At 34.7% G+C, this 27,688-nt stretch overlaps 6 protein-coding genes, 1 long non-coding RNA gene and 1 other non-coding gene across 9 annotated transcripts; 4 read left to right on the top strand and 4 right to left on the bottom strand.

The window, feature by feature from the left end:
• The first annotated feature begins 2,076 nt into the window (after window positions 1–2,076).
• On the top strand, window positions 2,077–5,743 carry LOC105961958 (type IV inositol polyphosphate 5-phosphatase 6). Its single transcript, XM_012986226.2, has 12 exons — window positions 2,077–2,268; window positions 2,420–2,565; window positions 2,702–2,792; window positions 3,105–3,182; window positions 3,255–3,363; window positions 3,461–3,565; window positions 3,660–4,371; window positions 4,458–4,651; window positions 4,757–4,865; window positions 4,951–5,099; window positions 5,229–5,468; window positions 5,564–5,743. Exons 2-11 carry the CDS (start codon window positions 2,533–2,535, stop codon window positions 5,449–5,451), a joined length of 1,803 nt encoding a protein of 600 aa, XP_012841680.1. The 5' UTR covers window positions 2,077–2,268; window positions 2,420–2,532; the 3' UTR covers window positions 5,452–5,468; window positions 5,564–5,743.
• Window positions 5,744–6,489: 746 nt separating this feature from the next.
• Window positions 6,490–9,178, top strand: LOC105962020 (uncharacterized). Its single transcript, XR_001173150.2, has 2 exons — window positions 6,490–6,932; window positions 7,148–9,178. It is a non-coding gene; the product is annotated as an uncharacterized LOC105962020 (long non-coding RNA).
• Window positions 9,179–9,744: 566 nt separating this feature from the next.
• TRNAS-AGA (transfer RNA serine (anticodon AGA)) lies at window positions 9,745–9,826 on the bottom strand. Its single transcript has one exon. It is a non-coding gene; the product is annotated as a tRNA-Ser (tRNA).
• Window positions 9,827–10,775: 949 nt separating this feature from the next.
• On the bottom strand, window positions 10,776–11,936 carry LOC105961975 (F-box/kelch-repeat protein At3g23880). Its single transcript, XM_012986238.2, has one exon. It carries the CDS (start codon window positions 11,934–11,936, stop codon window positions 10,776–10,778), a length of 1,161 nt encoding a protein of 386 aa, XP_012841692.2.
• A 961-nt stretch (window positions 11,937–12,897) lies between these two features.
• LOC105961985 (non-specific lipid transfer protein GPI-anchored 21) lies at window positions 12,898–14,685 on the bottom strand. The gene is made up of 4 exons (XM_012986248.2): window positions 14,304–14,685; window positions 14,140–14,166; window positions 13,719–13,784; window positions 12,898–13,381 (listed from the first exon to the last, which is right to left on the bottom strand). The coding sequence occupies exons 1-4, from the start codon at window positions 14,638–14,640 to the stop codon at window positions 13,164–13,166; spliced, it is 648 nt and encodes a 215-aa protein (XP_012841702.2). The 5' UTR covers window positions 14,641–14,685; the 3' UTR covers window positions 12,898–13,163.
• Window positions 14,686–15,120: 435 nt separating this feature from the next.
• LOC105961948 (folate-biopterin transporter 1, chloroplastic) lies at window positions 15,121–18,779 on the top strand. 2 transcript variants are annotated; one of them, XM_012986210.2, is made up of 9 exons: window positions 15,121–15,539; window positions 16,227–16,462; window positions 16,538–16,602; window positions 16,699–16,861; window positions 17,182–17,330; window positions 17,417–17,674; window positions 17,772–17,940; window positions 18,039–18,131; window positions 18,327–18,779. In XM_012986210.2, the coding sequence occupies exons 1-9, from the start codon at window positions 15,326–15,328 to the stop codon at window positions 18,624–18,626; spliced, it is 1,647 nt and encodes a 548-aa protein (XP_012841664.2). In that variant the 5' UTR covers window positions 15,121–15,325; the 3' UTR covers window positions 18,627–18,779. The 2 variants fall into 2 exon arrangements, with proteins under 2 accessions (XP_012841664.2, XP_088669799.1); XM_088813673.1 differs by having other exon boundaries at window positions 15,206–15,539; window positions 18,343–18,495.
• Window positions 18,780–23,473: 4,694 nt separating this feature from the next.
• LOC105962571 (uncharacterized) lies at window positions 23,474–24,184 on the top strand. Its single transcript, XM_012986888.2, has one exon. It carries the CDS (start codon window positions 23,609–23,611, stop codon window positions 23,969–23,971), a length of 363 nt encoding a protein of 120 aa, XP_012842342.2. The 5' UTR covers window positions 23,474–23,608; the 3' UTR covers window positions 23,972–24,184.
• LOC105961937 (Pentatricopeptide repeat (PPR) superfamily protein) lies at window positions 24,172–27,575 on the bottom strand. The gene is made up of 2 exons (XM_012986200.2): window positions 26,908–27,575; window positions 24,172–26,795 (listed from the first exon to the last, which is right to left on the bottom strand). Exons 1-2 carry the CDS (start codon window positions 27,516–27,518, stop codon window positions 25,202–25,204), a joined length of 2,205 nt encoding a protein of 734 aa, XP_012841654.2. The 5' UTR covers window positions 27,519–27,575; the 3' UTR covers window positions 24,172–25,201.
• Between the last annotated feature and the right edge of the window lie 113 nt (window positions 27,576–27,688).

Below are 27,688 nucleotides of genomic sequence, written 5' to 3'. Positions count from 1 at the left end.
CCCTCTCGATAAATATGTGTAATTCGATACTCCAAGGTGGAAAGTGAGTTTCGATCGATAGTTAAATCTTAGTGATTGAAAGTAAACAAATCTAATCATCACAAGTATATGCATGAACTTCCAAATCATGCACAAACTATGGCCTTAATTCGACAACTAATTCACCCACCAAAGAAAATGAGAAGTCGAATCACAATTCACAAACCATATTAGTGGCTCTATACAAAACCTTAATCATCACAAATATTTAGGGACCCAAAATGTAAGGATAAATTTATTAGTGGATGCTTCACTTATTAAGGTTAGTGGGACATTTTTTTTCATTCACTAAAAGTTGTTAAACCATTTTTAGTTTGTTTGTTTGATTATGGAAAAATGATTATTAATTAATTATGGGACCAAAACTATGCACTCGCGCCGTTTTCATTAATCTTAGTACTCAATTATACTAATGATTGGTATGTAATCAACTCTTAATCAAATAATGCATTGGCTCTAAACAATCATGGAAAACTAAAGAAACATAAATTATTTTATTACGATAAAAATCATAGTTTTCAGAGAAATACTAGTGTCTGTTTTATTACCTTTTCTCGTATATAAATTGTTTTTGATTCATCCGATTATGAACAAATTTGTTGGTTTTGATTGGGAGAGCAGTAAACATTGTGATGAAAAATCGCACAAATGACCCCAATGTTCTGAAAATAGCACAAATCACCCCAAACATGCTGAAAATCATACAATATACCCAAAAATGCGCTGATAATCGCACAAATCACCCCCGAAATGTGCTGAAATTTGACAAATCATCCCCAAAATGTCCTGAAATTTGACAAATCAACCCCAAAACAAAAATCGTCAATATCGCATCGCGATACGGAACGATATTTGAGTACATTCGATACATATGCCGAGTTCTACCGTTTCCATATGAACTGTATCATACCGCGATATTGACTACACTAATATGCATAAGAAGAATATTATAAACTCTTAAATATTAAAAATAAAATAAAATTAATTATATGGTCACACTAATAAAATTTCAATTAAAATCATATCCACAAGATTTAAATGTAAATATGGTAGAGATAACAAATCCCACAGAATTGGCAGCTTATGTTGGGAAAAAACTGCATTGAAAAAGGAAAGAGCTGCCCTAAATTAATTAGAGCTGCCCCTTTATTGCTATATGAACATTTGTGCCTCAAATTTCTCCAATAAAAATTAAATTTGATTTTTTCTTTTAAATTTATTTATTTAATAATTAATTTAAAATTAAATCCACAGTAAAATAACTGTCATAAGAGAGAACAATAACATAATCCTTAATATAAACAAACATTGACAACTCCCTTCTCCAAACATCTACAATTCTCTTACAGACAACAAACATCACATCCCAAGAAAAAAGATGAAACATTGTATAAAGCAACAGAACAATATCACATAATAATAATTAATTAATAAAAAAAAAAAATATTAACCATGAAAAAATAAAAAGAAGATGAAAAAAATCAGATACTGCAGTGCTCCTATCACTATTACTTCTAAGCTTTATATATATATATATATATATATATATATGTGTGTGTGTGTGTGTGTGTGTGTGTGTGTGTGTGATTGTTGAACTGCTTTCAACTTTGTCTGCAAGACCAAATGGCAAAGGGGAAACACAATATCCAACTTAATAAGAAAGAAAGGATTTTTATTTACTTCTTTTACCAGATTTTGCTGACCAATTTATTTTTATTTAAAGCTAAATAAATATTAAAAGCTCAATAAATATTTAAAAAAAGAAAAAGAAAAATTGTTTGGTTTTAAGTACTGAATTAAAGCAAAACGACATGCTTGTTGTGTTGGCCCATCTATCATGTGGGGCCGTCCTTGGGCTTTGGGTAAAGTGGAAAATAGAAAAGTAAAACACACACATACACCACTGTGTGTGTGTGTGAGAGAGAAGAGAGAGAGAGAGAGAGAGCTGTTATGTTTATGGCTGCACTTTATTCTGTCAAGTTCGATACTTTGCTGTTACTATTGTGTTTACTGAGAACGAGGCTGAGTTTTTTTTCGCGAATAAAGAAAATAAACAAGTTCCCTTAAAATTCTCTCTCCCATCTCTCTCTCTCTCTCTCTCTCTCTCTCTGCATTGTCTTGTTATTAAGTTAGTCTTGTCTCATTTTTTTGGGTCTATTTCGTTCTTCTATTCTCATACTGTGTGCTGTGTGTGTGTGGATCAATTACCTGTACAAGCATATTACAGAGGTAATTCAAGAAAAAAAAACATAAAGATTCGATCTTGATTTTGGTCGGTGGGATGCCCAGAAAAAAAAAACTAGAATTGTCTGTAAAGATTGAATTTTTATGAGAATTTTGAAATCCCATTTGTAACCCGTGTCACTGTTTTGCGTTACAGTTTTAATTTTAGATATTTCAAAATCATTATTTTTTTTTGGGGGTGGGTGGGTGGGTGGGGGTGGGGGGTGGTATTATAAAGACTGCGTATGAAGAAATAGGTGCAAGCAAACAATGAAAGAAGATGAAAATTCCAAGAGAAGCAAGGTATTTCTTGTTCTATTTCAATTCTTTCATACTTTCTTGATTAAAAAAAAAAAGATGGATTTTTTATTTATGAATTTTTTTTTTGAGTTTTTATGTTTTTGCTGAAATGGGTTTTGTTTTGGGCATCATGTGACAGCTGTCATGGTCAAAGAAACTGGTAAGAAAATGGTTCAATTTCAAGTGCAAAAGTGCAGAATTCCAAGTTGATGAAGCTGCTGCTTATGGAGGTTTGTTTGTTCAATATAATAATAATAATAATAATCAAGACCGTTGTTGAATTTATTTGCTTTCTTTGTTGACTTGGTCAATGATTGGCCTCTGTTAAATCCCAGGATAAAGGAAACAATCGAATCATATTTTATTCTCTTGTTTTTTGTCTTTCACGGTTTTGTCTTTTTTTAATATATTTTTTTTAAAATTTATTTATTTATTTCAAGATTTAAGGTTACCGGACATTCTAGTTCATTACAGTAATACTCTGTAATAAAAAAATGCTGTTTGATTTCGAGAGCTGAAGTATTAATTGATATTGTGTATAGGTGGTTGTAGCACTAATATGGAATGGAGAAGTAGCTTATCTGAAAGGGAACCTTCTACAATCAAGAAAAGTAAAACTGGTTCGTAGCACCGTAAATCGAACATTTTTTTAAAAAATTACTTTCTTGAAAATCAATCCTTGGTTTGTGCAGAAAATTCACCGAAAAATATGGACCGATCGTTTTCTCGTTCGCGGTCTCGTTCGAGAAGGGGAAAAGGTTATCTCGATCATCCCCAAATTTTAAATATCCAGAATTACAGGTTCGTCGTCTCACTTATAAGTATTATTCGATTACGAAGCTTCGGATATTAATGGATGAAATTCCGTAATTAATTCGATTTGTTTCGGAGCATGCAGCATTTTCGTGTCGACATGGAACGTGGGTGGAAAATCGCCACAGAGCAATATGAACTTGGATGATTGGCTACATTCGGCTCCTCCTGCGGATATATATGTCCTAGGGTACGATTATTATATTTACTCGTTTGTAATTTGCGAATGAATGTATTTACATGGATGCCATTTCATTTTATTTTATTTTTTATAAACCTCATAGGTTTCAAGAAATTGTCCCGTTGAACGCCGGGAATATCCTCGGTGCAGAGGACAACGGGCCAGCCAAAAAATGGCTCTCTCTTATTAAAAGAACATTAAACAATTCACCGGACCCCACAATCGGAATCGGTGGGTCCCACACACCTTCCCCTATTCCCAATCCAATCGCCGAGTGGAACTCCGATTTCGAAGGATCAATTAGGCATCATCACAAAGACTCCGCCTTTTTCCACCGCCGATCCTTCCAGACGCCACATCACCGCTCTAGTAATACGGAAAACGAGATGTGGGCCCCGCAGCCTTGCCTCGAGAGGCGGTTCAGCGTGTGCGATCGCGTAATTTTCGGACATAGGCCGAGTGACTTCTCGTCTAGTCAAAGGCCGAGCGATTGTTCGTCTAGTCAGAGGCCGAGCAATTATTCTTCGGGTCAAAGGGTGAGTGACTATTCTTTGGGGGGTCAAAGGGCTAGTGATTTCTCAAGATGGGGTTTCGACGAGGATTGCATTCTTCCGGAAGATTCTCCTAGTACGGTACTGCATACTTCCGAAGGCGCGTATGAAGTTTCCGGAAGTTCGAGCTACTCTTTAGTGGCGAGTAAGCAAATGGTGGGGGTATTTCTGACCGTTTGGGTTCGGAGCGAGTTGAAGGAACATGTTCGTAATATAAAGGTTTCGTGCGTTGGTCGAGGTTTGATGGGGTACCTCGGTAATAAGGTAGTTAATTATTTAAATTAGTAATTTTTTTTATTTTTTTTCCGTTTGTTGATGAAATAAAATAGGAAGCATTTGTTTTATTACAGGGATCAATATCGATCAGCATGTTGTTGCATCAGACCAGCCTTTGTTTTGTCTGCAGTCATTTGACTTCTGGTCAAAAGGAAGGCGACGAACTACGTAGAAATGCCGATTTTATGGAGATAATTAGGAAAACGAGGTTTCCACGAGTTAACGGGGCCCACGATGAAAAATCCCCCGAGACAATCCTTGAACATGAGTGAGAATCAAGATTCCTTAGTTTCTCAGAAAAAAAATTGCCTTATTCTTTTTTTTTTTTACAATGTGAAGTATTTAACTAATTTTGTTTTTTTTTGAAATATAGTCGAATAATTTGGCTCGGAGATTTGAACTACCGAATAGCTCTGCCGTACCGATCCGCCAAAGCACTCATCGAAATGCAAAACTGGAGACAATTACTAGAAAAAGATCAAGTATGATTTTTTTTTTTAAATATTACATTTTAGTTCTTGAATAGTGTATAAATAATTAAAAAGATCCATTTTTTTTTCCGAACAGCTAAGGATCGAGCAGAGACGAGATCGAGTTTTCAGTGGGTGGAAAGAAGGGAAAATCTATTTCCCACCTACGTATAAATATTCGCATAATTCAGACAGATATTCAGGCGGCGACATGCACCCAAAGGAGAAACGAAGAACCCCTGCATGGTAATAAAGATTTTTTCCCTACATTTAAATAAAAAAAAAAAAAAATCGATATATATATATATACATGACTTCAAAATGATATTTTAAAGAGGTGATTAATATGCTTAATTTTTTGTAATAAAACCGAAGGTGCGATCGAATATTATGGTACGGAAATGGGCTGCAGCAATTATCGTATGCTCGAGGGGAATCTAGGTTTTCGGATCACAGACCGGTTTCTAGTGTTTTTTGGGCTGAAATCGAATTTGCTCCGAATCGATTGAAAAAAAGCACGAGTTGTTCAAGCTCTAGAGTAGAGGCGGAAGAGCTTTTACCCTACTCGCATGGCTATACGGAACTTTGCTTCTTTTGACCAAAAACGAAAAGAAGGTATAACTAACTAACTTTTTCTCTAATGAATAATTTATATATGCTAATTGTTACTTAGCTAACCTCTCGTATATAACCTTTGTTCGAATTTGCAGGTGGCAAATTGCTTTCGAGGATTAATCTAACATTTAATTTATAAACTAAGGTAAATTGTAGCTACGAACATACCGAAACTGTGCACATCTATATCCGAAAAATATCCACGAATGATACGTACGTATAAAAATATACGTTCAACAATTGTACGTTAAAAAAAAAGAAGTTAATCCTACTTACGTTTTAATGTTTTTTAATCCGTCACACATTGCATGTTCACCATAGATTGTTAATTTCACCAATATTCGGGAAATCGAATGATCTGTAGATCAGAATGTCATACCCATTGACATGGTATGAAATTACGTTGTCTCCCGTAGGATCGGGCATCCCAAACGGATCCCGATTCACGGCGACGTTCCAATTTCCACCGATCTCGTGGAACATGACAGTAAGATAGCCTTCGATCTGTGCTGCGGCGTTAGGTCCGACGAATTGTTGGCTTGCCTGAATTATATGCAAAAAATAAAATAAAAATAAAAATATAAATACATTTGAAATATGTACGTGACGGGTGTAATAATAATAAAAAGTTCAATTGAAATCCCAAAAGATAATAATCGATTTTCCCCCAAAAAAAATAAAATAAATAAATAACTCAAGAATTTTAATTTACCTGTTCGAATTTGACGTTCAGTAGCAGCGAAGAAAATTATATGCAAAAAAAAAAAAAAAATAATAAATACATAGGTACGTGATGGGTGTAATAATAATAAAAAGTTAAATTGAAATCCCGAAAGATAATAATCGATTTCCCCCAAAAAAAAAAAAAAAAATAACTCAAGAATTTACCTGTTCGAATCTATTTAAAGGAGGTATTATTATAATTAGAATAAAGAAGAATATATACGAAACTAATTAATAATATTATATTTCAAATAATATTTATTACGATAGAGTGAGTGATTGACAGGAAATAATATTCATTTCAAATAATATTTATTACGAACAGATTGATTGATTGACAGGAAATACTATTATATTTCAAATAATATTTATTACAATAAATTGGGTGATTGATAGCGTACCGTGAATGCCCCATTTACAGCCGAAATGAAGGTCTGCAGATTCATGTAAAGACAGCTATAGATTGCAATTCCTGCCGCATTGTTTACGTCCGGAAAAGGCGGCGCAGGCGGCGGAGGCGGCGGCGGAGGCGGCGGCGGTGCAACTTCAGCTTCAGCCGGTCCCTCGAACGAGACAACACTATCAGCACTCATGGCCGATGGATTTCAAATTTGGGGAATGGCGGTTATCTAGGGTTTATGAGTTGAATTAATGGAGAAGAAGCTAGCGCGGAGGGATTACAATAATAAAGAAAGTGTTATATATAAGTTTCGATCGACTACTAACCGCCCGCTTACTCATGTATGTATATGTATGTATATATTTACTCCGTCGTTTTTTTATTTCTAACTGTATAACCGCTTCCGCTATGATTCTTCTTTTTTTTTTTTTTTTTTTTTTTTTACGATTTTATAATTATAATTAAATATATGTATGTGTGTAATTGAGCGGTAATGGAGAATTATGGGTTGGTTTTTCATAAAATTGAAAATAAAATTAAATATATTTATTTACAGGTGTACAGAAAATATATAAAGGTTTGAACACGTAGGACGGTCAGCGTCAAAATTAAAATGTAGTGCCACCCCCAACTCCGGAACCATTGCTCATTTCCGCCCCCGCGCCGCCGTCCCAGAGGAGCCGAGTAATTTGGGGTTCAAAATACATTTCCTGCAAGTAATATGTCCATTTATGTTTAATGATGTGGGCTGCGAAACTATGAATCAATTGTCTCGAGATGAATCGGTTTCTTTTGTTCTCCTTGCTTGTAAAGTTATTATGTAACTGTGTGGTAATGAAATAGAATATTTTTAAGTAAGACATGCTATTTGGACTGGTACGAGGTACCTCGTTTTATGCTGCTAGAACTTCTCGGACCGAGGGATTTTGACATTTTGTGATAGAGTCCCGTTTTCTATGTCTACGATTAAGTATGTTATCCGTAGCTTGAGTGAGAATGTTGAGCGAGGATCCGTTGAAAGAAGGATGTCAATTTTGTAATTGTATTGCATTAACTTTTCGAGTAAGGTGGTTTCTTTAACATAGCATGTCACAATCTAGATTATATCAAACTGGAAGTCTTTGTCAGTATACATTACACTCATTTTAAGCACACCTTAAAACTTTTATTCTTACGATAAAAAGGACCATGTATGTAATGCAACCACTTGTTGACCTGGTGAACTTTTTATCTCAATTCCTAAAAGACAGCTTTATTGTTGTAAAATGATTTTTGTTCGACGACTTTTGTCCCATCCCCACGTGTCTGCGCGTTTGAGAGTTGATCGGTTAAACCGATTAAAAATAACCAGAACAGAGAATCGCTTTGAATTGTTACAATAGATTCTTTGGTCTTAAGGCTTTGTTCATTTCTCCTTTCTCCCAAATGATGCAGCTGGTAATTATAACGTACGTAAATCTTGGGTTCTTTTAGCTGTTTCTTCTTTTAATATTTATTGCATCAGATTTGCATAATAACCCGTTAAGCTGCTGGTACACCATATTTCTACTTCCGTTTCTAAGATATCAGTTGAATCTCATGGTAATCAGGTAATAAGTACTTTCACTTTCGTTTACCCTGGTAGTAGCCCTTTCAAGAATAATAATTTGAAATAGCTTTTGAGGGAAAAACACATGCATTTGGTCAGGATACCAAACAATTTATATGTTCACATTTTTCTTCGTCGTAATTTCCTTGAAGACGCTTCAAGCTAAGTGCATCGCATGTTCCGTTTCTTTTTCCAATCCTTGAAAGTTTCCCAATTGATGATGGCTGTTTGATAGCTGTTTGTAACTTGTCATTTTTACCTATATTTCGAGATGCCTCTGTTTTTGCTCTATTCTGTTTTTCTACGTTCGTGTTGGGATAGAGTATGTTAATTCTGTAATATAATTTTCTGGTTCAACTCTGTCGTCAAATTGGATAACATCGTGTTGGTGTTTTTTCTTTATACTTTACACGAACTTCTTTTGGTAATGCCAATTAAATCAGCTTCAACTATCTCGAGTTATCTGCACTGTGTTTCTTTTATTTTTTATTATATATTCTATTGTCTTCTCTTTTAAATGATATCGATATTTCAATTTCCGTGGACCTTGGGGCTGTTTCCTTTCTCTTGTTCGGTGATTTCAGAGTATTATACCAATATGTGTAATACTCTGTATACGAACCGGTTCTTGAAACAGAGGCGGGGGAGGCTGTAACTAATCGTATTACATTCCAAATCTTTAAGGTAGAGAGGCATAATTCTTAGTTGTTTTAACCAGTGTAAACAATGTGTAAAATCTCGTACAACTAGTGTTTCTGATTCAGCTTTGTGGGTATCCATATAAGAAAGGCTCTTAATTTTTTCTTTTCTTTAAAGTCGAACGTAACATTTTTCGTTTTCTCAGGTATCAAATGTTTCTGTTGATGAAAAAGAAAACGAATGATGAAGCGTATAAAATCCAGAAATCACAGCAAAAGCCAAGGAAACTACGCTAACAACGTAGAACGTTCAATCCCACTTCAAACAGGTTGATCCCGCCCCCATTTCCAAACAAATAAACACATATGCAGAAACAAAGGAATATTCAAAAGTATCGAGGGATCAATTTATTTAGATACCATAACAGATTGCCAGGGAATATGATAGATACACGAGCAGTTTAATTTTTATTCCAAATGTGAATTCATAATCGACGAAGCTATGTTTGCAGAATTAGGGATCAAACTTGCAAAAACTGATACCAATCCATCAAATTAGCAGTAATTAATAATAACTCGCATTTTCAAGTAGGTGATAATTATTTGCATTCTACAAATTTTCGAGGTCCGCTTTCGTACTACTGCTGACCCTATTGCATTCACTGTCCATTCAGCTGTTCCGGTGGCATAAATAACTAACATGACCGCACAAATCGACTTTTTATCAATTGCAAAGCTGAAAACATTACATAAAAAAAAGATTACAAAAATTCAAAATATATTTAGGAATGAAAGATTACATAAAAGATGCCGGCACCCAAGCTATATTTAGAAAAATATTGAATTTGATTAATTTAAAACTAAGTTCAAAATACGACAAATATATTGAATTTTGAATGTGAATCATTTAAAATAAGATCCAAAAATCGTGGACGGCAGGATTCGAACCTGCGCGGGCAAAGCCCACATGATTTCTAGTCATGCCCGATAACCACTCCGGCACGTCCACATTAATATTTAATGATTCTCATTAATTAGTAATTTTATGAATAACAATTAACAAACAAAAATATTATGAAAAATAGATTAAAATGTAGCTTTTCTTTTGCTGCTAATCCCTATAATTGAAAAAGGTGATGCCTTCAATTATTTTTATCACTGTCTCTTAATTCTTCTGCAAGAGCCAGACAAAAAGTGAGAGGATGCCGGAAAAAAGGAAAAGAAAAATAAAAATAAAAATAAAATAAAAGAAGAAGAGAATTTGCAGGTTATTTCAGTTCATAATTTGAATACACTTTTTCTTTAACCTTATGGCCTATAGCAGCACTGTCAATGTCAGCATGACAAGAGTGCAAGATAGAAATCATCTTCTCTGCCAAAGACAATTTTAATTCGAATTCTTTTGATAAAATAAATATTTTATAAAATCCCCCACATAATTCTTTTACATTGAATAAAATGAGTCGAGAGTCGATGCATGTTTGTTCAAGCTTACGGAAATTCTATCGAGCTTTAAACGTCCATCAAGCATGCACTAGCTAGTAAATTAAAATTTACATTGTATAATGTATACAAATATTGCATCCCAAAATCGAAATGGATGTTCTAATATACAGGAAAAAAAGATTCCAAAATTCGAACAAAAAATAATCGAAAAAAAAAATAATCTATCAATTCCCATTCGTTGTTATGATGTTCAATATTCAAATAGCGGAGATTCACGAAGAAGTATTGCGCTATTTACCAGTGAGTGGTTCTAAACTAGAGATGATCAATGGAAGATGTAGTATGAGTATCACATTAAGAAAAAAATAATTAAAATAAAACAAAGCATCCCAAAATGGAAATGGAAATGAATGTATAGAAAAAGTCTCCAAAATTCGAACAAAAAAAATAGAAAAATAAAAAATAAAAATAAAAAATTCTATCAAATAATCTAAACTAGAGATGATTGTTCATCATATACCACCACTACCAAATGGAGAAACCAAGCTTTCAACATAGACATAGCACCTAACTTTAGCAACAAGCTGTATATCAAGTGGAGACCTACTCACCACATTTTTGCCGTTATAAACAACTATTTCCGATCCAAAAGCCACCGCAATATCTCCATTCTTCCTCCATAAGAAGGGTATCGGACGTCCATTAACACGATCCGCCGGAGCACTAACAAAATTCGACAATGTCCAAACCTTACTCCAAGATTCTCTCTTACCATACTCCGTCATTACCCAAACATCTACGTCCGCTCGACCGTTCATATACGTCAAACTAAGATACCCTCCCAATTCCTCCAACTTTACTACTTTGAATTCGGCATTATTCGTAAAGCTCTGTGGGCCCCCCACAATTTCGTATTTCTCCTCGGTCAAATTAAGGCATATAATGTCGAACCCATCCATGCTACAAAGCCAGTGCAACCTCCCGGCCACAAACTTGCCCGGCAAACACAAACTCTTTGGGGAATTCTCGATTTTCTTCCAAGAATTGGTCTTGGAACTATACATCAGCGTATGATTCATCCGTGACAGATTAGGGTTTCGGTTCCACGGCGAGACTTTATTGCAGACAATTTTGTAGTCATCGTTCGACTCGTCGTATCCCAACCCATACACATAATCGTACCTACGGGGAGGACTAAATATATTCACTTGATCATCATGACCTAATTGAACCTCCTCTTCGTAAAACCCTAAAGGTAGATCGATTTTCTTGTATTTTTTAGTTGTAGGATTCCATAAATATGGTAAATTTGCCCCGGCGGCGACGAGTAGTAGTCCGTTGCACGATCCCATAATCGTAAAAACCATATTTTCATTGAAATCAGATTTGATTATGGGTTGTTTATGAAGAGAGCATGACACGTGGCGGAAGAAGGTGGGGGGTTGATCGTGCTTGAACCTGGTGATGAGCTTATGATTGGTCATATCGGACAAATCTTCGTCGTCAGTTATCGATTTCTTGAGGTGTTGTTTGATGAAATCTTTGTCGGAGATTAAAGAATTCAACGATTTCGAAACACACTTGAATCTCGATAGGGATTTCACTGGGAGTTTGTACAGTATCTCCTCCATGATTTCTTCAGGTAAATTCTTCTCCATTCGTCGTTTTCCCATTCTCTTATTTTTTTTCTTTGAAACCAAAACCCTAATATTTATTAAGTTTCAAAACCTAGGGGATACATTAATGCTTTATATATAAAATATTATTATTTGAGAATAATATATATTTTATTAAAATTTAGACCGGGATTCTATTATCTTATTTAGACTACTAATCGAATAATTGTTTTTGAGAAAATATTTATATAATCAAACAAGTTAATCACGATAGGATTCTCTTCCTTATTCTATGCAAAATATTTATATGTACATTTTTTTTTATATTATTTATTATATGCAAAATATTAAGGTTATGACATTTGAAGCTTATTTAATTTATACGAATTTTCAGCTTCATAAGGAATAATTAGTGTTGTTATGATAAGCATTAAACTAGTTTTTTTAGCATTTTTTGAGATTATTTAGAATTTTTTTTTTTTGGAGATTTGGTTCCGATTCCGACTGGTGTAGCCACTAATTGCTCCTCGTTTTGTCGTATGCGAGTGGGGCAGGATTAATTGCCTTAATTGCCTGATTAAGAACTGTACAGCAAGAATCAATAGTTTTAGGGTTTGGAACTAAGCAATTCTGCAAATCTATTCCCACAAGAGAGCATCCTTCGACTCGATAATTTAAGGTTGTCGTCGAAGATGATACCGAGACTACAATAGTTGTCTGAATTATGAACCAAACATAATATTGAAATTTCATTTTCTGATCTTTGAAATATTTTTAGTTAGTATATGTATCTAAATGGGACTTAATTAAAGAGAGGTTTATAAGCATATATATGAGACACTTATTTTGTGTGCATGTAGTAGGGTGATTTTGGCATGCATGTATTTTTACCTACTCAGTTCATCAAAATCTTCACAAGTCAAATTCATGGAATAGGAGTGCATGTAAATTTTAGGATTAATTAATGCTACTTAACTATCACTTTAAGTATTAATTAAGTGGTTAGTTATTGATAATTGTATTGAACTAATTATTGAGATATCTTGAAAGTAAAAGGGCGTTACGTGCACAAAGTTCAAAATACAGGGGATTATATGCACAAAGTTCAAACCACAGGGGTGTAGGTGCTATTTACCCAAAAAACAATCTACAAACATCAAACAAAAAAAAATTCCTAAATATTTTTTTTCCGTACATATTTTTAAAACAATTCCACTCAATCCAAAAGAATATTTTGTCTAATGATAATAATTAATAATACAAGAACTCTAGCAATATTAATTATCATTTGAGTAGGAAAAATCTTAACACTGCTACAAGAAGAGATATTGGCAAAACACTGTGTGATGGAGGCTGTGCAGCTGAAGTAGTCAAAGTCGGCCGCATTCCGGGCGGCGTCATCGTCGGAATTGAGTCACTTGACGGCGGAACAAATGGTGTTCTGCCGCCGCCTCCGGTCGGTGTGGGCGACGGTGGTGTTAAGGGCTGTGGAATAAATGGAGCTGCAAATAACATGATTTGAATAGACTAATTAATATTTTGGGTAAATTACGGCGATGCCCTTAAAGTAAGGTCAAATTACAAAAAAAAATTCTCATTTTGAGAAATTAGGACCAACCCTCTTAATGGTGTCAAATCTATCTAGTGAAGGAGTGGTTTTTTCGTAAATTAATACCTAGTTGAGAGGGGTTGTTGTAATTACTCATACAAAGGATTTTTTCTTAATTTAATCTTACTTCAAGGGGTGACCGTAATTTGCCATAATAGTTTTGTAGCTAATTAATGGCCCAAAAGTTGGGAAGTTTTATAATATGGGCCTATTGATACATAACTTATTACCTCGAGGGCTTGGAGGAGATAATCCAGGACTTATACTTGGTCCACTCTGTCTTGGAGTTTTTGGATCTAGAAATCAAGAATATCAAAAGAAAATTATTACACATCAAAACGTGAAAATCGGACGAATTGGATTGAAATTTTCGATTTTCTTTCTTTTTTGGAAAATTATAATTATTTTTTATTTCTATACAAAAAGAAAATCAGAAAAATGGAAAATCTGAATTTTGAAAATTGTTTTGAAGTCTGATTTTTTGAACCTAAATTGGCGGAATTTTAAAATTTAGAATGAAAAATTATTGCGAAACAAGAAATATATAGTGGAAACGATGGAACTCATAAATCATAATTGTCGTAGGTTTTGCTTAATAAGTTCGAATCGAGAATGACTATGGAAATTGTCGAAACTTGTTATGAATCGTACCTGGAGCTGGAACTGGACTTGCAGTGGCTGCAAAGAGAACACAAACAAGCAATTTGAGGGAATGATCATTAATTCAAGAAAATAAAAAAAACTAACGATTATATTTCAAATCGATTTAGAAATCATTAATTAGTTGCAAAAGAAGAAAGAAAATGTTAATTTACCTTTGCACTCAACGGGCACACCCGACATTTTACAAGCACGGGGAAGAGAGAGGGCCAAATTCCGGTTCGGAATTTGGAAAGGTACACCTCCCGTAACTATAAGGCACAAGCAATCTTGACCGTTGATCATCAAATCTTTGAGCGATCTGCAGCAAGCTGAAGTCGGTGAAGATGACTTTGAACCACCGCTCAGAAAACCGATGCACGAGCTAAAGCTACGTATCATCGGCCCGGTGCACACGTTACTACTACTATTCGACTGCTGGCAATCGACTACCATGATTATAGTAAAGGCTAAAACCGTAAATATGTGTCGAAAATGTGTGAAATTTTCCATGTGTGTGTGTGTTTTGGAGGAAAAATATATGGTTTAAGGGGAGTTGGAATGTATTTTATGTGAATGTATGTATATAAGTAAGAAGATTTGAGGTTGCAAAGAAGATTCAACATTGGGGTTTTTGTGGCTCAACTACCTTAACTAACTTTGTGAAATATATATATTGAGATTTTGGATGACCTGGCTATGTTGTTGAGCTTATTAAGTTCTTAATGGTGAGTTACCTAATTTCATCACGTTAACGTATCCGCAGTTTGGATATGTTTTGTATTCGACACTCGAGGACATCTGACGGACAATTTATAGACTATTTTGCAATTTTTAAAAAGTTATAAGTTGAATAACAAAATTCTAAATATTTTTGTTGATTTACATGATTTAATGATCAGTTACAAATTAATAGTTGATAATAATTTTCATTTTGAATATATTTGTATGAAAATATAAAAAAAAATTATATATAAATAAAAACTTATATATGTCTATATAATATATTTATAAATATGTCCATGTACTTTTAATAGTTTCTACAATTAGGCCAAAATTTTGTGGTGAATATTAATACAACAACAGGGACAATTTTGTCATTAAATAAATCCAACCAGCTTCAGTTAATAATAACACTGTTTCCTTTACCCTTTATCCAAACCAAACAAAAAAACTCAGCAAAACGAATTCTCTGCTAATGGCAACGAAGACGTCGAGTCCAAATTTATTTCCAATTTTACCCTCCACAAATCCCATTTTCTCCTTTCTCTCCCACCCTCCTTACGTGGCTCGTTTCCGCCGGCAACCTACCTCGTTCTCAATTCGCAGTCGACTGCGACAGAAACCAACGCCGGAAACCACCTCCCTCCGCCGCAGCTCCGATTCCGGACCCTCGTTAAATTCCAGCTACAGTAAGTAATTTTCAAGTGTATATAGTGTTTCCAATTAATTTTGGATATTAAATATTTGGATAACATAGTGTGTGATGGATATTAGAAAGGGTAAATAGCACTTAAACCCTTGTTGTTTGAGTTTTGTGCACATGAGCCCTTGTACTTTTAATATAAGCACATGACCCCTTGTAGTTTGAACTTTATGCACTTGATCCCCTTGTACTTTTATTATAAGCACATAATCCACCTACGGTATTCCAAATTTTTTTAAGAGCTTTTTAGAAATTATAGCGCAAAATAAATAGAAATTTGTATATTTTAATTTAATTATATAAATTAAATTGTATATTGTCCAAAATATAATTATTAGAGCTCTTTAAAGTTTAAACTACATTAAAAATCAATTAGGTGGGCTAATTAAATTAAATTAACATTAAAATAATGTAGAAACAAACTAATTAAATTGAATTAGCAATTAAAATAGTACATGAAATGACTAATTAAACATAATTAGAATTAAAATATTACAAAACAAATATGAAAAGAAAAAAATTAATCAAGTGAGCATTTATCATGATGCAATATTATAATGACTTCATTTGATGTGCATTTATCTCGAAACTCTGTACATGTACGTACACGACAGCATGCATGTTCTTGTTCGTGCAATTTTTTTTTCTTTTCATATTTCTGTCGTTTATTAAGGTGCCGGCAAAGGGGATTTGTTGATAACCACCGTAGATGAAGAAACCACCTCATCGGATAAAGATTCCTTTGGCAAGAAAAAATCCCCGACCAACTATAATAGATTGTTTGGGGTCGACTTAACTGCGGATAATATTGCGGTCGCTATGGTATATTTTGTGCAAGGTGTTTTGGGTCTTTCGAGGCTTGCAGTCAGTTTCTACTTGAAAGATGACCTCCATCTTGACCCTGCAGAGGTATTCGTATATACATTATTAGATCATTTTGACGAGAAATATTTCGACGACTTATATTTCAATGTGGTTGACTAGACAGCTATTATATCTGGAATTTCATCGTTGCCTTGGCTTGTGAAGCCACTGTATGGATTCATCAGGTGGGAATCTGTTCGCCCGAATTATCTATCGATCTCCATCTTCGTTTTTCGGTCAATTTTTTTTCTAAGTGTAGCTATAAATTTTCTGTTTTACAGTGATTCCTTCCCACTTTTCGGCTATCGAAGAAGGTCGTATTTGGTCATCTCGGGACTTCTAGGAGCTCTGTCATGGAGTTTGATGGCTGCATTTGTTGATAGTAAATATGGTGTTACGTTCTGCATACTTCTCGGGTCTCTTTCTGTAGCATTTTCGGATGTGGTAAGTCTTTCTTATTTTGATTTATAGAGATAGGTTTAGCTGCATCATGCATGCCTTTTGATTTCTCTGAATTCGAGGATGTTTATGATTGAATAAAATTCTTGGTAACTTTGCTAGTGGATCAATACTAAGTTTACTATTTTGCCTTCCCAAACTGGAAACTACGAGATTTCAACAAAATTTATCTCTCAAAATTGCTAGTCTGAAATATTCCCAAATTCCCGGTGTACTTTCAAATCGATTTTCACAATTTTTTATTCTATTCATGATTACAAATCTTTGTATCCAAACTAACCTCTATAAATAAAGCACTTGTGCAGGTAGTGGATTCGATGGTTGTAGAGAGAACACGTGGCGAATCACAAAGCATGTCTGGTTCTCTACAGTCACTATGTTGGGGTTCTTCAGCTTTTGGAGGCATTGTTAGTTCCTACTTCAGCGGTTCTTTGGTGGGGGCCCACGGTGTGAGGTATATCCACATATATATAGTCTATCTTTTTAATATCACATTTATTACATTCTTACTTAGACTTAGGAAAGTTTCAACACTTGCAGGTTTGTCTTTGGATTAACAGCTTTGCTTCCATTGATAACATCTGCAGTTGCTGTCCTAGTGGAAGAGCAGCCCGTTTTCAGCCCGGTAAAGGGGAAGAAAAATCTTTTGTTGGATAGCGCGGACTTTCTAGAAAGTTCTAGAAACAACATTATGCAGTTGTGGGGTACTATCAAGCAACCCGATGTATTACTTCCCACCTTATTTATTTTCCTATGGCAAGCAACACCACAGTCTGATTCAGCCATGTTCTATTTCACGTATGTTGATCATGAGTTTTCGATGGCTAATTAATTTTTTTTTTGTCTTTTTGATGATGGTTATTATTAACTAAGAACTTTAATTTCTTTTTTCCAGTACAAATGAACTCGGTTTTACTCCAGAGTTTCTTGGACGTGTGAAGTTTGTCACTTCAGTTGCATCATTAGTTGGTGTTGGAGTTTATAATGGTTACTTGAAAAGTGTCCCTTTAAGGAAGATATTTCTTTTCACTACTCTCATTGGCTCAACCCTCGGAATGACTCAAGTATGTTTTTTTTTTTTTTTTTGTCATGATGCATGCTTTCTAATAAGTTTATTTGTATCATCTATGAATTTCAAATGCATTTTTGTGATATCTATTAGGTTTTGCTCGTCACTGGATTGAATCGACAACTTGGTATAAATGATGAGTGGTTTGCAATTGGTGACTCGTTGATACTAACGGTCCTTGGTCAGGTACTTCTAGTTTTTCTTATGCTTTACATTATATCTTTTGCAGTTGGTATCGAATTTTCAAATTCTGAATTATGTATGAGAATTCTAAAAGTAAAAAAATTCTGAAATCTAGTTGATTGGATTTATTCGAATCAAAATTATATATGAAAATTATATATTTCAATTTGATTTTCTAATTCCAAAAATAACCTTTAGGTATCGTTCATGCCAGTTCTGGTATTAGCTGCAAGAATATGCCCGATGGGCATGGAAGCTACTCTTTTCGCAACCCTGATGTCCATATCAAACGGAGGGAGTGTACTTGGCGGTTTGATAGGAGCTTTACTAACTCAAATATTCGGTGTCACAAAGGATGAATTTCACAACTTGACTTATTTAATCATTCTCTGCAATCTCACTTCATTGTTACCTTTGCCTCTACTAGGCCTCCTCCCTCAAGATATATCTCATGTCGATTCAAAAGAAAATATAGAGAGTGAAACGAAATCGAGTTGAGCAATGTAGTTTGTAGGATTAAGTGTTATAGGTGGATGAATACATGTAAATAACCAAATGTTATAGTATAGTTCTACAAAGTTGCTATAGTTGTCCAAACTTGTAGGGTGATGATCTCTTGATTGTATTTGCAAACCTTTCTAGATTCTTTCACATATATGATATACATGTATATATATAATATACTTGATTGTATTTGCAAAGCTTTTAATACTCGAAAAAAAAAACATTTAAAAAAACTAATAATAAAAAAATTGATTATTGTATTTGTGTGTTATACTCATTTGTAGGGAACCTCTGATGTGGCCAACTTGATTAGAGTTCACATGGGGCGTGGCCCATTCAGTTTCTACATTGGACAACTATCAACCAAACAACCAACTAATTTTTGAATTTGACAATTAAACCCCTGAGAAAAAAATAATTGCATAATTACATGAGAAATTATTTTGTGATTATCTCTTATAAACACAATAATTGTGATTATAATAAGTTAGCGCCGCGCGATATCAATAATGGGAGCGAATTATATAACTACAGAACTTTGGTAACCATGCAAAACATTATATAAAACAAAAGCAAAACCAAATCTAGCAACTATAGCAGTCACAAAACTTCATTAATTAATTAATGCCTTCATTTCCATTTGTTTTTGTTAGATATATATATATATATATATATATATATATATATATATATATATATATATATATATATATATATATATATATATATGATATTTTATTAATTAGACTAAAGTTTGTATTATTGCAGTGCAAATGGTTTGTCAAACAATTGTACAAATTGTCGAATTTAAACCCATTTTTTATTTGTTATAAATTAACTATTTTTTAGAAAAAAATAACTGTTACGCATTATCCATAACTTTAAAATTCCAATTCTGCATACAGTCATACACTAATTAAGAGTACTTTATTAGCTTGTTAATATTCGAGTTGAAACGGCGGGAGTACAATTTACACGTGCACACACTACAACAAGACACACTTGAACTAAGACTATAAAAAAAAACATTGTGGATTATTGTAACTATGGGAATAAATTAAGAAATAAGAATTGGAGGAATAAATGGTTAGACATATAGTGCATGTGGGAAGCCATGTGAAGGGCATTTGAATACAAAGTTTTTGATGATATGGAAGAACAGAACAAAAAACCCCATGTGAAAAAAACCATTGGAACATTGCATCTAGAGCTAAAAAAAAAATTATAAAGCAACGAATTTGAAACAAGTTTATATTATGTCAAGAATTTGTTTATATGATTGTTAGGTCAACCACATTTTTTTGTTATATAATATTACCAAGAAAAAGACATGGAAGTAAATAATAATTACTTCATATTTAACCTTATTTGGATGAATTAAAGTTAGATATTATTAGGTTTGAGTTCGACAACAATTGTCCATGTGGTAGATGCCTCAGCCCGTATATTGGCTTAATCACAATCGTTGTCGTCATACAGTCAAACTTTTCAAATATTAAATTTCTGCGAGTTCTCCTCATCTTGCTTCAGAGATCAAATTCACATTATGTTAGAAATATATTTAATATATGATAGAAAAAAAAAATAAAAAAAAAAAACTTGAAAAAAATCATGATTGATAGAAATGAGGTTACTTCAATATGTTGAAAGACTTGGATTAATTTCTAACTTTTCGGAAAAATAACCCAAAAAAAGAAGACATGAACAGAAAATCCGACGTGGCCATTGGAACTGCCGGCTGCCAACTGGACAAGTAAATCACATTTCTTCACACTCGGACAATAGCTACTGTTTTTGTGTTTGTCTCAAATCTTTACATTTATTCAGGTTTCTTAAGTTGAACAATTCCACATGCTACACTAGTATGAGATTTGGAAAGAAAAAAAAAATAATAAATATATATATATATATATATATTGTTAGAATTTATTTCGTGCAGATATAAATTATTTGTGTCAGATTCAGTTTTTCGTAACTGTTGCGTGAAGAGTTGCAACAGTTCGTGAAGCAGTTCGTAAAAACAGAAATAAACGAGACACAAATTTTAATGTGGTTCGGATACAATTGTACCCTACATCCACGGGGACCTGCAAATAAAATTTACTAATTTTTAGTTTTACGAATACAATAATAGGACTTAATCAAAATACAAAGACTCCCTCTTTGTTGACGCCGTTCTTGTATACTACGCTGAATTATAAATCTTCAATTTGTAGCACGTCCCTTGCTCCGCACGGTTGAACTCCCTTCAACGCTGAATCCCTCAGTCGGCGGATCGATCTCCTCCCGAGATCTGTTTAAGCCCCTCTCCCGAAGAACCGATCTTCTTTTTGTATAGAAGAAGCAAACTTGTGATACTCCTTGAATCTTGGTGTCTTCACCACAAAGCCTTGAAGCCGATATATTTTCTATGAAAATCACGTATCACGATGGAACAATAAAAACGAGAGCCAAGAATATTTTCTTTGTATATTTTCTCTCGATAAAAAAGACGCTTGAAGAGCGACACAGAAAAGAGAAAATCTTTCTCTCCAAAAAAGCCGCACACAATCACGTTGTAATGTCGTCCCTTTTATATGTGATTGAATCTTCCTGTACAAGAAAAATAATTAGGTTAAAAAGTCATGGTCAAGAATGAAAAGGAATTTAATAATATAGAAAACTAAATATTTATTCCTTATCTAACCTAATTTCCACAATTAACAAAATACTAATGCATGGAAATAGATGACAATACGTAAGAGGAATTCTTGACTTTTATTCCTAATAGAAGACTCCTTATAATAAATAATACTTAATTAATGACAAATAAGAAAAATATCAATATATAAAAGAAATCTGTTTCTCTTTCACAATCACACGTATGTGTGTAATATATGGCAAGAATGAATTCTTCTTTCACAACACTTCTACACAAGTCATTAAGTTAAGAATAAATCTTTTTAATTAATAAGATAGTTTCCTATATAAAAGAAACAATTAATGACAAATTAAAGAATTAGAGTAAACAAGGAGACTTCCCTTTTGTGTTTCACGGTACATAAGGACTTGTTGCACAAGTCTTTACTCATCCCTTGTTTATTAGAATCCAATTAGATTCTAACATATATATATATATATATATATATATATATATATATATATATATATATATATATATATATATATATTTAACATTACGTCTGTTCACAACATTATTGATCTTTTTGACTCTTAAGTTATAACAATTGTACTAATTATGACTTTATTATTATTTTAATACACAATCATATCTCTAACTGTTGGATAATTGGTGAACTAATTATTGTGTCCAACGAGAAATATTTTTTTTCTAAATGGGTTTATTATTGTGTGGACTTCGGACGAATAGGAAGTTTGTTCCGAAAAACAAAAAAAAAAAAATCGGAAATTTAGTTTTTGGAATTGTTTTTTAGAAATTATAATCAGATCGAAAATTGAAATCCCGTATTTAATCAATTCCAATAAAAAAAAAATGACCCAACTCTATTTTTATATCGCGCAGTTTGCAAACTATTGAACGAGGACCGAAATTTACTCAATGGACTTCGTGTGGCGATAAATATAGTATGTAATATGGGAAATCTAAGAGTATCATGCTTTAATTATTGAACGTGTCATTTTCGTAATAATGATATGATGTTATCAAACGTTACGTGAGAGAAAAGGAATTATTAGTTAGGTATTGAAATAATCTCATATAATTAACTTCATAGTATGTGATTATTAAATGCATTCACATATTTTGTAACGTGGATTGCAAATTTTATTTAGTACTCTCTCCATCTTTGGTGATGACTACATAAACAACAATTTCATGTTAGAAGTAATAGTAAATAAAATAAAATAAATAATCAATAAACAAATTGGTCCCACTTCAATCCCCTATTTGTTATAATTACTTCAATGCCCCTTATCTACTGCATAATTGTGTTGCTTTAAATGGTGAATCATATTCATGGCCATAGGCACTTGCCATCAATGCAAACACACTACTCGGATCTCCACATTCATTTCATAAGTCAAATTACGGTTAACCCTGAGGTAAGAACGAACAAATCACTCATTTCAACCATGTATTCTCGTACACTTCCATCCTCACGGTGTCAAATTTACGTATTAAATGAAGGGATTTTTTCGTAGGACAATATATAGTTGAGAGGATAATTGTAATTATCCAAACAAAAAGGGTTTTTTTGTAATTTGATATTATCTCAGGGAGGTGGCCATAATTTGCCCTTTTCACAAATTTTCACACAACACTAAATGTTGAATCACCGGAGCATAAAATGAAGGAAAAAATATGAAAAACATATGCAATTCTTGAATATATCTATGATCTTATGATGGACCTGGCTAAGCTTAAAGTTCGATCGAGGCCCGGCATTGACCGATTTCATGGTCAACGGGCCGGTTACTGGTCTCGTTGACTCGAAAAGACCAAACCAGTTAAGGGTTCTTGAATTCACATGCATGAAGCCTATCAAACTATTGTCAACCAAAAAGTAACTGGTAATCATAACCATTAGAAAATTCAATTCAAACCCCCTAAAGAAACAGCTAAAACAAATTCTAAAGAACATGACAAAGCCAATTAGAGAATACAATTAATCAGCCCTCTTGCTGATTTTTTTTTTCCTTTTTTTTAAATAAAAGGGGGCCACACCATTAGGGGGTGGGGGTGGGGTGGGGGTCACATTGTCCATTTTTCACTGCCCAATGTCCCTTAGAACATGGAGAAAATTGTGGAAGTTTTTCCCCACTATAAAGTTCTCTTCTTTCTCCATCATTCTACACTCTAATTCTTGACACCAGTGTCATATCATATAATAAGCTGATAAACCCCTTTCTTGAATTTCTTCGTATTCTTTCGAAACCTTATCATAAGCCCTTCTTACATATCTCGAAAGCCAAACATACACACACGCACACACCCATATACATATATACATATAAACATGGACATTGAGTTGGTGAAGTGTGTGTGTTGTGGACTGAAGGAGGACTGCACACAGGACTACATTAGTGAAGTGAAGGCGAAATTCGACGGAAAATGGCTGTGTGGGCTGTGTTCAGAAGCTGTGAGAGATGAAGTTAACAGAGGGAAGAAACAATGCGGGACCGACGAAGCTGTCAAGGCACACATGTCGTTTTGCCGTAAGTACAAATCGAATCCGGCCGTTCGTGTTGCTGACGGGATGAGGCAGATGCTGATCCGACGAAGATCGGGCGACATGACACCGTCATCACAGCCGTCGTCGTCGTCTTCTTCGTCCAAGAAATACTCGAGATCATCATCAAGCATATCATCCTATTACTAGGTTTTGAAAAAAAGATGAGGTTGTCTTCATCTTTTTTTGGTTGAAATAAAGTATCATCCATTTTCAATGGATAATTAGATCTTTATTTGTCTTTGTTTGTACAGAGTCTTTCTTGTTTTTTGTTTCACTTTTCTACTAAATGTATTCAAATCCTTTTCCTCTATGGAGAAAAAGAGAAAGCATAAACATTTTTTTTCTTCCCCCCGAGGAAAAGTGATTTTAGCTTTCATTCCAAGAAGTCAAACTTTGTTATCAAATGCATGGTGATGACTGATGATTGAAATATATTCATGCACCAATATGATCCTCCAAATCTCTTTGAGAGAGAGAGAGAAAAGAAGAAGAAGAATTTTAGTATATTTATTAAACTATGACATGTAAAAAAGTCGATATTCCACATATCCAGAAACGAGCATAAGTGTACGCTGTTAAGTAAATAAGAGCATAACAATGTACTTAATTTGTGACACTATCAAGTATTTCAACTCTTACTCCCCCAAGGGATGACCTAGCGGCTGGAGCAATTTTGTTTGAATTGACCTAAGTTCGAATTCCCTTGACAATGGTGTCGAGTTTGCCACACATACATACATGCTATACGTGTGGTTGTGTGTAAATCAAAGTCGGACAACTAACCTATATAATCCACTAGGTGTAGCATACACAACACCTAGTGGTTCATCAATCACATCACAGAAAATATGTGAAAATATCTAACATCACATGGCTTGTTTATAGTTAACAAACAGGACAATATAATTCTAGGCTAGAAAAAGATTTAACTATACCAACTCAAATTAATAATTTTCCTTTTTTCCTTCAACCTTTTTTGGTAGAGATCTTGAAATTACAAATACTCCATCAATAAATAGAATTTATAGAATAAAAATAAATATTAAAGAGGGGTAAAATAACCCCCAAGTCAAAAAGGAAAAGATATGAAAGATTCCTTTGTTTTTAACTTTTGGTGATTAAGGAGGGGAGTAAAAACTTATAGGGACATATATGTCATTTTAATTTCTCTACTTTCATATCCCAGTTTTCTTTTCTTTTTTCAAAAAATTTCACATCTAATGCTAATAGCCCCCAAGAAATTCAAAACCCAGAAAAGTAATCACAAGAAAACACAAATGATGCAAAAAAAAAAAAATCCGAAATGAAAAAAGAAACGGAGAACATATATTTACTATACGAACCTGAATGTTGTCGAAGACAATCAATTTGATCCTCTCACCAATAATCCTTGCAAGAACAAACACCTTCTCTGCAATGATGAAACCTACTTCTATCCCTCACAACAATTTCCCTATCGAACACTTTTGATGCCAATTTCATGAAGTTGTGGCAGTCTTCACAGATCCTAAGATTCTTGATTATACGAATGCACGATTGTCTCTCCTTACTTATCAACCCGTAACACAAAGCTAACTTCTCGCTGTGCCAAAGCACCGCCTCTCTCTTTTCAACTTCATCCAAATCCACCAAAACACCGCTCGTATTTGGCTCATACCCCGCCCGTCTCAACTCAACAACCACCTCGTCCAACTTTGCGTAAATTTCATCTCTTCGTTTATGGCTACTATCCGCTGTCAAAAACTCGTGTATCTCATTATCCATCTCAATCATACTGCACCCTCGCTCCTTTAATATCCCTTTATGCTTCATAAACCGTCTCACTTCTCCAACATTCTCCCACCTTTTCTCTTTCGCGTATAAGTTCGATAAAAATACGTGGGCCCCATCGTGATCTGGGTCTATCCCAAGAACACTCTTGGCGGCATATTCTCCCAATTCAAATTCTCCATGAATTCGGCATGCAGCCATTAATGAACCCCAAATGACAACATTTGGTGCCATTGGCATAGTCTCCACAAGCTCGAGAGCATCTGCAAGTCGATTGGCTCTTCCGTAAAGGTCCACCATGCACCCATAGTGTTCTAGCCTAGGTGTGATTCTATATCGATCCACCATTGACTCGAATGCTCTTTTACCCTCTTCGACTAATCCAGCATGACTACAAGCATAGAGAACACCCACGAATGTAACCCAATTAGGCTCCACATTTTCGAATTTCATCCGTTGGAAATATTTCAATGCATTGTCCGCATCCCCGTGGACAGCAAAAGCACTGACCATGCTTGTCCAAGATATGACATTTTTCCTATGAATCCGACCGAAAACTTCTCTTGCTTTCTCGAGGCTGCCACACTTGGCGTACATATCAATCATGGCGTTGCTTATAGGCAGAAAATCCCCAAATCCTTTGTGGTCCACGAATTGATGGATTTGTTTGGCTTGGTCCAATGCACCAAGGCGAGCACAAGCCGAGATAACACTCAACATGGTAATTTGGTCCGGTTTTAGTCCATGTTTCTGCATGTCGTGAAATATCTTAAGAGCTTCTTGAGGCTTATCACTATCTGCATAAGCAGAGATCATTGCACTCCAACAGACCAAGTCTCTGTGAGACATTTCATCAAACAATAACCGGGCGGCTTCAACATTGCCCGCTTTTGAATGCCCAGAAATCATGGCAGTTGAGGCCACAACATTCTTTGTCTTCAACTCGTCAAACAAACTTTGTGCCACATCCATTGCGCCAGAACTCGCATACATGTTGAGAAGTGCGCTCTGCAAATGAGAGTCGATCACAATTTTATTCTCTTGTATGAATCCATGCACTATTTTTCCAATATCCAATTTCCCAACTCGGGCGCACGAAGAAAGAATAGTAGTGAAAATTCTTCCGTCTGGTTTTGTATCAGAGCTCTTCATCTCTTCCAGCAGGTCCAAGACACTATTGAAAAGCCGGCTTTGACAATAACTGTTTGGAGACAAATCAAAATCACAATCAGGAAACAAACCTATCTATAACAAAGCTAAAGAAAATCAATATGAGTAAAATTCTCTCAACATATCCTTAGAAAGAAACTCACCCATCTATCATGATATTCCAAGTGACGACATCTCTATGCGACATTTTATCAAACAGTAGGCGGGCATCCGAAATCAGCCCACAGGCAGCGTACATTCCCACCAAAGCAGTTTCCACATAAGGGTCTGAGTCGTACCCATGTTTCGCCGCCAACCCATGAATTACTTTGCCTTCAGTAAGTGCCCGAGATTTCGAAGCCGCTTTCAGTAATGGCGGAAAGCAGAACCTGTCAATGAGGAAAGCTTTCTCCTGGATTGCTTGGAAGAAGAAGAGCGTGTTGTGGGGATTGTTTGAGCGGGAGAGGTGTTTGAGGAGATTGTTGGAGAATTGCTGCGGCGGTGGGCCGTCGGTGGGGATGAAAGAGAGGAGAGAGAGAGCGTATGAGGGGAAGGAGAGAGAAGAGAGAACAAGGTGGAAGAAGTGCTGCTGCTGGTTGGAATGGTGGGGGTTTCTTAGGAGGTGGGCGTGGATTTGTTTCAGGTGGGGGAGAGAGGTGGCGGTGGAGATGCGGTGGGTGAAGTTGGGTTGGTGGCGGAGGAGGGGTGTTGCGACGGCGGCGGCGGCGGCGGCGGAGTGGAGTGCGAGGGGTGTCGAGGGAAGAGGATGGGCCATGGATGGAAGGTGTTTGATGAAAGAAATGGAGGGAAATATTTGCAATTTCTTTTTTTAGTGTAGTCAATTGCAAAATTTTTAAATACTATTTTAAATCATTATTTAGATTAAGCTCTAAAATCTAAATCAAGAAATTTTATATAATAATAAAGCATTTCAATTCAATAATA

Source organism: Erythranthe guttata, chromosome 14 (assembly GCF_056151865.1).
Source record: "Erythranthe guttata isolate IM_541 chromosome 14, IM_541, whole genome shotgun sequence".
Lineage (NCBI taxonomy): Eukaryota > Viridiplantae > Streptophyta > Magnoliopsida > Lamiales > Phrymaceae > Erythranthe > Erythranthe guttata.
This window is presented reverse-complemented; position numbering and strand designations above follow the sequence as displayed.

Bases quoted from the DNA above. Each gene is read 5' to 3' on its own strand.
- LOC105962571 (XM_012986888.2), top strand. From the start codon at position 23,609: ATGGACATTGAGTTGGTGAAGTGTGTGTGTTGTGGACTGAAGGAGGAC.
- LOC105961937 (XM_012986200.2), bottom strand. From the start codon at position 27,518: ATGGCCCATCCTCTTCCCTCGACACCCCTCGCACTCCACTCCGCCGCC. The intron at 26,796-26,907 runs GTGAGTTTCTTT...GTCTCCAAACAG, and splicing joins TGGAATATCATGATAGATGG to TTATTGTCAAAGCCGGCTTT.
- LOC105961948 (XM_012986210.2), top strand. From the start codon at position 15,326: ATGGCAACGAAGACGTCGAGTCCAAATTTATTTCCAATTTTACCCTCC. The intron at 16,862-17,181 runs GTAAGTCTTTCT...GCACTTGTGCAG, and splicing joins CTGTAGCATTTTCGGATGTG to GTAGTGGATTCGATGGTTGT. The intron at 17,941-18,038 runs GTATGTTTTTTT...GATATCTATTAG, and splicing joins CAACCCTCGGAATGACTCAA to GTTTTGCTCGTCACTGGATT.
- LOC105961958 (XM_012986226.2), top strand. From the start codon at position 2,533: ATGAAAGAAGATGAAAATTCCAAGAGAAGCAAG. The intron at 2,566-2,701 runs GTATTTCTTGTT...ATCATGTGACAG, and splicing joins AAAATTCCAAGAGAAGCAAG to CTGTCATGGTCAAAGAAACT. The intron at 4,652-4,756 runs GTGAGAATCAAG...TTTGAAATATAG, and splicing joins GAGACAATCCTTGAACATGA to TCGAATAATTTGGCTCGGAG.
- LOC105961975 (XM_012986238.2), bottom strand. From the start codon at position 11,936: ATGGGAAAACGACGAATGGAGAAGAATTTACCTGAAGAAATCATGGAG.
- LOC105961985 (XM_012986248.2), bottom strand. From the start codon at position 14,640: ATGGAAAATTTCACACATTTTCGACACATATTTACGGTTTTAGCCTTT. The intron at 14,167-14,303 runs GTAAATTAACAT...TTCTCTTTGCAG, and splicing joins TGTGCCCGTTGAGTGCAAAG to CCACTGCAAGTCCAGTTCCA. The intron at 13,382-13,718 runs GTAATAAGTTAT...TGTTATTTGCAG, and splicing joins ATCTCCTCCAAGCCCTCGAG to CTCCATTTATTCCACAGCCC.